Here is a 10,237-nt window from a genome sequence, read left to right on the forward strand (position 1 = left end):
CTGTTCCGCTCTTCTCCTGTCTCCTCATGACGCGCTCGCCCTGTTCCGCTCGTCTCCTGTCTCCTCATGCCGCGCTCGCCCTGTTCCGCTCGTCTCCTGTCTCCTCATGCCGCGCTCGCCCTGTTCCGCTCGTCTCCTCGTCTCCTGTCTCCTCATGCCGCGCTCGCCCTGTTCCGCTCTTCTCCTCGTCTCCTGTCTCCTCATGCCGCGCTCGCCCTGTTCCGCTCTTCTCCTCTTCTCCTGTCTCCTCATGCCGCGCTCGCCCTGTTCCGCTCTTCTCCTGTCTCCTCATGCCGCGCTCGCCCTGTTCCGCTCTTCTCCTCTTCTCCTGTCTCCTCATGCCGCGCTCGCCCTGTTCCGCTCTTCTCCTGTCTCCTCATGCCGCGCTCGCCCTGTTCCGCTCTTCTCCTCTTCTCCTGTCTCCTCATGCCGCGCTCGCCCTGTTCCGCTCTTCTCCTCATGCCGCGCTCGCCCTGTTCTCCTCTTCTCCTCATGCCGCGCTCGCCCTGTTCCGCTCTTCTCCTGTCTCCTCATGACGCGCTCGCCCTGTTCCGCTCGTCTCCTGTCTCCTCATGCCGCGCTCGCCCTGTTCCGCTCGTCTCCTGTCTCCTCATGCCGCGCTCGCCCTGTTCCGCTCTTCTCCTCTTCTCCTGTCTCCTCATGCCGCGCTCGCCCTGTTCCGCTGTTCTCCTCTTCTCCTGTCTCCTCATGCCGCGCTCGCCCTGTTCCGCTCTTCTCCTCTTCTCCTGTCTCCTCATGCCGCGCTCGCCCTGTTCCGCTCTTCTCCTCTTCTCCTGTCTCCTCATGCCGCGCTCGCCCTGTTCCGCTCTTCTCCTCTTCTCCTGTCTCCTCATGCCGCGCTCGCCCTGTTCCGCTCTTCTCCTCTTCTCCTGTCTCCTCATGCCGCGCTCGCCCTGTTCCGCTCTTCTCCTCTTCTCCTGTCTCCTCATGCCGCGCTCGCCCTGTTCCGCTCTTCTCCTCTTCTCCTGTCTCCTCATGCCGCGCTCGCCCTGTTCCGCTCTTCTCCTCTTCTCCTGTCTCCTCATGCCGCGCTCGCCCTGTTCCGCTCTTCTCCTCTTCTCCTGTCTCCTCATGCCGCGCTCGCCCTGTTCCGCTCTTCTCCTCTTCTCCTGTCTCCTCATGCCGCGCTCGCCCTGTTCCGCTCTTCTCCTCTTCTCCTGTCTCCTCATGCCGCGCTCGCCCTGTTCCGCTCTTCTCCTCTTCTCCTGTCTCCTCATGCCGCGCTCGCCCTGTTCCGCTCTTCTCCTCTTCTCCTGTCTCCTCATGCCGCGCTCGCCCTGTTCCGCTCTTCTCCTCTTCTCCTGTCTCCTCATGCCGCGCTCGCCCTGTTCCGCTCTTCTCCTCTTCTCCTGTCTCCTCATGCCGCGCTCGCCCTGTTCCGCTCTTCTCCTCATGCCGCGCTCGCCCTGTTCCGCTCTTCTCCTCATGCCGCGCTCGCCCTGTTCCGCTCTTCTCCTCATGCCGCGCTCGCCCTGTTCCGCTCTTCTCCTCATGCCGCGCTCGCCCTGTTCCGCTCTTCTCCTCATGCCGCGCTCGCCCTGTCCCGCTCTTCTCCTCATGCCGCGCTCGCCCTGTTCCGCTCTTCTCCTCATGCCGCGCTCGCCCTGTTCCGCTCTTCTCCTCATGCCGCGCTCGCCCTGTTCCGCTCTTCTCCTCATGCCGCGCTCGCCCTGTTCCGCTCTTCTCCTCATGCCGCGCTCGCCCTGTTCCGCTCTTCTCCTCATGCCGCGCTCGCCCTGTTCCGCTCTTCTCCTCATGCCGCGCTCGCCCTGTTCCGCTCTTCTCCTCATGCCGCGCTCGCCCTGTTCCGCTCTTCTCCTGTCTCCTCATGCCGCGCTCGCCCTTTTCTCACGCCGCTCGCCCTTTTCCTCTTGCAGGATCTGTTTCCCGATGGCCGCCACGTCTGCAGCGACATGATGAAGTCCAGCCCCCGGAGGCCGCTGATACTGAGAAGACGAAGGCTCAACCTCCCGAATCAGGATGGCGTCGGAGGCGCAAGGGGTCCGGCTCAGGGGCAGACCGCCATGAGCAGCATGATAGAAGGTCAGAAGCCGGATTGTGGGGGCGATAGAGACCTGGATGAGCCAAAACCAGCGACTGCAGAGCTGTATCCACTCCCCATCGGCAGAGCTTCCGCCTCGTCCTCTGAGCCCAGATCCCCTGCTGAGTCCTCCGGTCTCTCTGGGGTTAAGGTTATAGGTCACCCGACCATCCCCGACACTCAGCTGGTGATCATTCCCCCGGACTCGGATGTGGAGAGCATCATCCAGGCGCTGACGGTGCGGGGGAAGGAGAGCGGCGGTCCCAACAAGTTCATCCTCCTCACCGGTAACAGCTCCCTCCACTCTCAGGTGGAGAGGCTCGGACTACAGAGCAAAACGGAGGACATCGAGACCTTACAGCTGGAGGCCACCGCTTCTCCCCATCACACCCCGAAGGACGAAATGGAGGGTAAATACTGCTCGCTAAGGCTTCGTTACAGTGTATCTGATGCCAGTTCCCATAGACATGACTTGATCTTGTGTCTCATCAGCGCCTCCTGTGGAGGGACAGGAACTGGACGACAGTCTGACCAACATACACTGGCTGGGGAAGATGAGCTCCGACGGACTGGGACCGCGGGACCCCAAACCTGAACCCGCTGAGAAGGAGAACTGCAGCCCAGAGACGGACCCCATAATGGTGAATCTCAGGTTGTTCTCATTTCATGTCGCCTCGTAGAACAAGACTGACTCTCTTGCGCCCCCAGGTGGAGGAAGAACCTCAGGTTCCTGCATCCCCGCAGTCGTGGACGGTCGTCCCGTACGAGCGTCCCCCGTACTCCTACATGGCCTTGATCCAGTTTGCCATTAACAGCACGGCCACCAAGAGGATGACGCTGAAGGACATCTACACGTGGATCGAGGACCACTTCCCGTACTTCAAACACGTGGCCAAACCCGGCTGGAAGGTAACGACCTGAGGTGTTAATGATCAAGGTGGACGGTCGTCCTCTGCTGATAATCTCTGGGGGTTTCTCCATAGAACTCCATCAGGCACAACCTCTCCCTGCACGACATGTTTGTGCGCGAGACCCCGAGCAACAACAAGATCTCCTACTGGACCATCCACCCCCAAGCCAACCGCTGCCTGACCCTCGACCAGGTGTTCAAGGTGCGACTACCATGGCCATAAATACCTACATACACAACTGTATTATCCTCCAGAGCTGCACTCACTATTCTGCTGGTGCAGTCACTGTGTACATACATTACATTACTAATCCTGAGTTACCTCCTGTATTATACACCAGAGCTGCACTCACTATTCTGCTGGTGCAGTCACTGTGTACATACATTACATTACTGATCCTGAGTTACCTCCTGTATTATACCCCAGAGCTGCACTCACTATTCTGCTGGTGCAGTCACTGTGTACATACATTACTGATCCTGAGTTACATCCTGTATTATCCTCCAGAGCTGCACTCACTATTCTGCTGGTGCTGTCACTGTGCACATACATTACTAATCCTGAGTTACCTCCTGTATTATACACCAGAGCTGCACTCACTATTCTGCTGGAGCAGTCACTGTGTACTTACATTACATTACTGATCCTGAGTTACATCCTGTATTATACTCCAGAGCTGCACTCACTATTCTGCTGGTGCAGTCACTGTGTACATACATTACATTACTGATCCTGAGTTACCTCCTGTATTATACTCCCGAGCTGCACTCACTATTCTGCTGGTGCAGTCACTGTGTACATACATTACTGATCCTGAGTTACATCCTATATTATACCTCAGAGCTGCACTCACTATTCTGCTGGTGCAGTCACTGTGTACATACATTACTGATCCTGAGTTACATCCTGTATTATACTCCAGAGCTGCACTCACTATTCTGCTGGTGCAGTCACTGTGTACATACATTACATTACTGATCCTGAGTTACCTCCTGTATTGTACTCCAGAGCTGCACTCACTATTCTGCTGGTGCACTCACATACTCCGTGTTTTCTCTCTTCCTCAGGCCTCGGGCTCCTCGTCCTCCGCTTCCAGTGAACCAGTAAGATCTTCTCTTTGTAAATTTCACTTTTTTGCTCGTCTTTCTCTACAATTACATTTAATCTGCAGCTTTCTAAGATCTTTTGTGTTTCTTCTTGCTGTCAGTGAATTGAAGCTAAACATATCCATGTCTTGTGCTGACAGTTTGTTACAATGTGTCAGTGCATGGAGGGGTCCATGTCATTGTAACAAACCCACAGCTGTGAGACTGTTTGGGTCGTTGTTCGCTCCTGTTCACTAAAGTATAGAAATTTTCACCAGACACTCAAAAGGTAAGTGCTTGTGTTAGAGGCGACTTAACACTTCAAACCCCTCCTGCACCTCCTGTGTGTGTCTTGTGGATATGGGATCGTCATGGGGGGAATCTTAAATGGTGTATACTTGAAATATGGGGTCAAGAGGGGCCTCCGATGCCAGCCGTATCTTGCAATGGAAAAGGCGAAGTTGGGGCGGCGCTACTTAGTGCGCATGTCCTAGGATGATGGGCAGTGTGAAGGGTGTACGAGTCATGCGGTAGGGACCAGGGACGCAGAATGGGACGACACTGTGTTAAGCTCGTGTCCCGGAAGTTGATGTAGGTCAGCGGAGAGCAGTGGTCACTTCCTAGCGCACCACATGATGTGTAGTTATGGAGACTTGTGACACACATATGATAGGGGAGTGGTGTCTGTGTGCAAGTGGCACTGTCTGGAGCGTGCGTCATGGGGGCATATTACACTATCAGTGTGGGTAGAGGTAGCTCCCGTTATGATGACATGTAGCAGATCAGTGATCATGCGATACTGTAGTATCCATGAAACTTGTCATAGATGGTTTAAGCAATCTGGGGGGAGGGAAGTTAGGAAAGGACTGAGGGAGAAAGATGGTGGGTAAGACGGGGAAGGAGTATGGTTAACATGAGGGTAAAACAAACACAAAGTGGGGGGGAATGTGAGGAGGTGGGCGGGATTACTGGTTGTTGAACACAAAGGGTATAGTGTTGGGAAGACACAGCACAGGTGGAGAAAGGAAAGGGAGGATTAGGTTTGAAAGGCAGAGAACTTGCTGTAGGTGTGCCACCAATGGTGGGATTAGGGGAAGGAAAGAGGGTGAGGGGTTTCTCGTGTCTGCCTGTTTTAGCGGTTCTTTAAGTGAAAAGAGTTGGTTATAATTCCATGAATGAAGTAAACATTAATAATTCGAAATAAAAGACTCGTTTTTTTTAGTCCATTCCTTATGTCAAAAGATTAAGCTCTCGATTGAGGCTCAGAGAGGCCAGGGTTTGGAGTTTAATAAGATTCTCTCCGCCTGAGTAACACTATGTGGTTGCCTCCTTGACGTGGTCTGGGGACCTGCTCACTCAAGGGCATGAAATCACAGTTGTGATACGGTGTGTCGGGCCGTGGAGAGGTGGAAAGCAAGAGGTAGCCAAGCTCCGCCGCATCGATTTTGTGAATTTATGACTGTCTATCCGGGCTCTGGCATGTTGTATTGTCTTGCCCACGTACAGATGTTCGTAAGGGCACTTAATGACTTAAATGACAAAATTGGATTAGACTGCCTCGTTCTAGGTTGATGTACTTCGCTGGATTTTATGACATTGGGACAGGCCGCACAACCGAGGCAAGGGAATGTACCCAGAAATTGTTGTGTGGGCTCCCGTCTAGCTCCCGGGTCCGCGCTTACTAGCCTGTGCCTGATGTTGTGGGGTCTCCTGTTGCACATTAGGGCGGGTTCTTGGAATGCCTCTATGGAAGGGTAGACTTGGTGTAGTAATGGCCAATGCTTATGAATTATTCTATGTATTTTGGGCATGGAAGGGGTGGTAAATGTGCACAAAGGGTATAAGTTCCTTCTTACTGTTGGTCCTGCGTGAAGGTGGCGCAGATAGTGTCCTTTTTGTCTCTTGTTCGTGTGGAGATGGGGGGGGGGGGCGTATTGCCTTTCTTTGAACCTGTTGGACATGTCTCGTAGTCTGATGGGTAGTAAGGTTTTGTCAGATACTATCCTTGCAACCCTTCGGAATTGTGATCTTGGAAGGCTGTACTTTGTGGACCTGGGATGACTGCTAGTGAAATGCAGTAAATTATTGCTGTCTTGGCTTGGAATATAAGTCCGTGGACAGCTTGTCATTGGGGTATTTATTACAAGTGTGTCTAAGAACGGGATTTGGTGTAAGTCATGGTTAAGGGTGAAAGTGAGTTCTGATCTAACTGCGTTAAGCATGGTGACAAGGGTCTCAAGAGGGCCTAGCCAGATGCAAAAGATGTCATCTATGTATCTTCTCCAACAGTTATCAAATTGTAGGAAGAGTGTATTTGTGTAGACGTGGTGTTGTTCAAATAGATTCATATAAGCGTTGGCATAAGCCGGGGCCACGTTGGAACCCATGGCGGTCCCTCATGGGTGAAGGTGGAAAGTATTGCCAAACAGGAAGAAATTCTCATGTAGGGCTATGGATAGGAGGTTGAGAGAAAATTGTGTGGAGTCATCCTGAATCTCAGAGGTGGGAGACCTCATCATGCCAAATAGAGGTGTACAGACTGTTTACATTAAGCATCACCAGAATGCTTTCAGAAGAAGTCGGCGGTTTGTTGTGGAGGATCTGTATGAAATATCCGGTGTCGAGAAGGAAGGATCGTGTGTGTTTAGTAAAGGGTGTAAGGATTCTGTCCTATTCACTGACAGGAAGCAGAGATCTTGACAATATTCGGGAATTGATGCACAGAACACATTAGAAAGTTGCTCATTACTCGCTAACTCATGCACATGTTGGGGTTAGTAGTAGTTCTGGGACCCCTCGGCTGGTATCAGACATGCTGTTGTTCCTCTTCCAGCAGCCGGTGACCCCGGATCAGAGTGGTGTCGTGCAGAGCGTCGCGGGCAGCTCTCGGGGTGAGGTCATGTTCCCTCTTTACGCTCGGCGCAGATTATTACTTGTAATGAGTTCAGACTTCTCTTCTCCTCCCGCAGCTCCGGAGCGAAAGATGAAGCCGCTGCTGCCGAGGATCGACTCCTACCTGATCCCCGTACAGTTCCCACTCGCACAGCCGCTGATCTTCTCTCCACTGGAGACGTTTACACCGGACCTGGGGGCCACCGATGGGCCCCGCAGCAGCAAACGGGTCAAGATCGCCCCCAAGGTCAGAATTTTGTGCTCCTCATGGGCGGTCCTTAATGTCCCTCTTTATATTTTAGCCGTAATTCGTCATGGAGGGGCTGAACTGCTTGTGTCTCTTCCAGATCCCGCTGGAGATGGCGGAGCCTTCCCCGCTGCTCCTGGTAGCTCCTCCTCAGGCCGAGCCGGACTCCGCTACGCTGCAGCCAACCCTCCCTGCTCAGTGCCAGCGGGTGAGCGGGTCGCGGAGGAAGCAGCAGCTGGTGACCCCCCGATGTCCGGAGCCGGAGCTGGTCCTCCCCGACAGCAGCGCCTCCGATTCTGGTCTGGACGCCGAGTTCTCCCTCCTGCAGGAAACACAACCCCCAGACGGGCCGTGTCAGCTCAGCCACGATGGGCCGTCCCAGTTCACCCACGATGAGGGCTACTCCTTCAAGACCCCCGTGAAGGACAAGTTCATGAAGCCCCCTGCTTCATCCACACCGAGCAGACTTCCCTGCCTCCAGCCATGGGAGTCCCCCTCTCCTCTCACAAGAGACCCCCTGCTGGACTTCAGCCCTGTCCGGATACCGCGGGGCGCAGCTCTCACCCCCTTCAAGGACAGCTACGGGACCCTCAGCTTCTGGGAGACCCCTTTTAAGGATCTGCCGTATTTCGGTTCCCCCCCGGATATGATGGCCGCACTGTCGCCTTCTTCCCCTCAGTTGGAAACGTTGGAGACTCCGACTGGAGCTCGGAAACAGAGACGCTGCTCCAAGGAGCTGCAGGTAGGGGGCTCCACTAACCGTTCACTGCTGGAGGGGCTGGTGCTGGACACGAAGGAGGAGAGCCTCAGTAAGATCCTCCTGGACATCAGCTTCGGGGGGCTGGAGGAGGAAGACCCTGGCGGCACGGACAGCTCCTACTGGGGGCAACTGTTCAATGAGCTCCGATAGGACAGGAGACCCCCTACGGAATGATGTTCTCCCTTTTCTATAATGACGTTGTATCTCGGGCTCTGCTCATCTCCCCTATTTATATATGACGTGTGGCTTTCTGTATTCTGTCGCGAGTCACTTTATTACCCTGCACCCTATTAAAGGGGTCGTCCGACGCCTCCAGAGACGAGCGGTGCCCACGGCGTTGAGCCCCCACATAACGGCCTGGGAAGTGTGCACCATATCCGCCAATCATTCCTGTGCGGATGGGACGTAATGGGCGCCGCTTATCTCCCTTAAAGGGGCGCACCCCGTCCCTGCGTTTCCATGTCATATTGAATCCTTACAGTGAAAAGATTATTGTTTTCCAATTTTTCTAGATCTCTGCTCGCTGTCAGTGAATCAGAAGCTTTGTATTCCCTGACCACAAGCAGAGGTAACACAGGATGTTAGGAAGTTGTGAAACTTTTTATGCTTGGATGATGAAACTTTTATTTACAAAGGAATGTACAAGAGTTTTTGACTGTTTTCTTAAAGGGACGGTAACCTGTGATCATGGGGGGGGGGGCAGGTACAATACTGCAACCGGTCCTTCAATGGGATGATTGACGCTACAGTACTAAAGGGCTGATAACTGAGAGCAATAGTTAATTTAAGTTCACAATATTGTCTCTTTACGTCCCAGCATCTTCCGGTCCTGAACGCAGCATGTGCGGGAATTACTGGTTTATTGCAAAGGTGTCGGTCATAGAGGTTATATGTATATTGTGTTAGCGCCCTCATCGGGTGCGGTGGTGTATGGCTAATCCATGGTGTAGGTAGTTGTATAGATAGTGACCACCCAATGTGGTTCTCTGGCATACCGAGGCTTGTTTTTCCACAGGTTCAAGACCCCCCTAATCCCCTCTAAATTTTCTGGATTATGTCAAATTTGTTCTATGTTGCAGTTCTCATATCGTCCACTAGATGTCAGTATACTAACACGGCAGGAAGCCTCTTGCTTTACGGTCTGCTGCAAAACTTATTACTCCTGATACCGACGCTGCTGTAATGCTGCTTTAGCCTAGATAAGCAGGCGATCACACTGACTAATGGGGGTGCGGAAGTTATGTCACCACCCTTGCCTTCCCTGCGAGCATCAATGTGCTGTAATATGATCCGGGTTAAGGTTCTTATCTCTATCACAATATGTACAATTAAAGAGTTTACTCCCCCCAAGGTCGTCGCCTCCATTCTTCATTACCAACCGAATAGCCGAAGGTGGTTTTGGGTGGCTGATAACAGAGAACTATAGATTATATTCAGAGCAAATGGAGATGTATTCCCTTTTCAGACAGAAATTCACATTTCATTCATTTGTAAGGTGCCCGAGGGCGGTAGCCATGGTCAAGCTGTTGCTCCGTGACGCCCTGGCACTTTACAGGAAAATAGTGTCCCAGTCCCACTGTGCCGTCAGGTGTGGGGGCGTCCCACTAACATGTAGGTCACCGGCCTCCGCTGTCTCCAGGTCTCCATCTTCAGGAGCCACCCCACATAACTCAGGGGCCACGCAGATCATCTTCAGGCTGTGTGCCCACGATCAGCATTAGCTCCAGCTTTCAGGTGAATTTTTCTGTCACCCATGATGGCACCACGAGAGAGGGGATCTGGCCTTCAAGGACAGGAAACCTTCAGGATAAAAAGGGCGGCTCCGCTCCTCGCATCGGGTGCTTTCCTGTCCTTGACGGTAGAGCCTTGTTAGGATGGCGGCAGAAGAAAAGAAGAAGAAGATAGGATTCACAGACTTGGGCCGGACGATAACTGGCAGTCACCGTCTCTACTGCGGCCGGGGGCCAGGAAGCGCCGCGGGGCGCCCGAGACAGTCTTCCCTTTAAAGATATGGGCTTATTAAAGGACCCCTTAGATAGTTTTCTGAAAGGTACATGGGAATCTTCAGCGTGAGCTTTAACCCCTTTTATGACCTGGGGCGTATTAGTACGCCCCACGTCATAACCCCCTGTTTAGCTAAACTGGGCACATGTCAGCTGATCTGTACAGCCGCGGGTGGAATCGCATTTAACCAGTTAAATGTCGACGTCAATCACTGGCAGAGGCATTTAATAAAGCCGTGCCGGACTTGCGTCATTGGCTCCGCCCATCGGTGACCCC

At 53.3% G+C, this 10,237-nt stretch overlaps 1 protein-coding gene across 7 annotated transcripts in view; it reads left to right on the forward strand.

Annotated features, from left to right (window-relative positions):
• The window catches only part of FOXM1 (forkhead box M1), a 48,137-nt gene extending 38,838 nt beyond the window's left edge, over window positions 1-9,299 (forward strand). For 2 of the 7 annotated variants that reach the window (XM_073650278.1, XM_073650279.1), the window contains exons 2-8: window positions 1,899-2,472; window positions 2,555-2,703; window positions 2,771-2,971; window positions 3,046-3,174; window positions 4,041-4,076; window positions 6,892-7,197; window positions 7,298-9,299. In XM_073650278.1, coding sequence (XP_073506379.1) covers window positions 1,935-2,472; window positions 2,555-2,703; window positions 2,771-2,971; window positions 3,046-3,174; window positions 4,041-4,076; window positions 6,892-7,197; window positions 7,298-8,107 — 2,169 coding nt within the window. In that variant the 5' untranslated portion in view covers window positions 1,899-1,934 and the 3' untranslated portion in view covers window positions 8,108-9,299. The remainder of the gene's footprint in view (window positions 1-1,898; window positions 2,473-2,554; window positions 2,704-2,770; window positions 2,972-3,045; window positions 3,175-4,040; window positions 4,077-6,891; window positions 7,198-7,297) is intronic. The other 5 variants (XM_073650281.1, XM_073650282.1, XM_073650285.1 and 2 more) reach the window with 5 other exon arrangements.
• Window positions 9,300-10,237: the final 938 nt, after the last annotated feature.

The sequence above is a fragment of the Phyllobates terribilis genome, unplaced genomic scaffold (genome assembly GCF_046119375.1).
Source record: "Phyllobates terribilis strain yellow unplaced genomic scaffold, ASM4611937v1 Scaffold_10__3_contigs__length_209671492, whole genome shotgun sequence".
Taxonomy (NCBI): Eukaryota; Metazoa; Chordata; class Amphibia; order Anura; family Dendrobatidae; genus Phyllobates; species Phyllobates terribilis.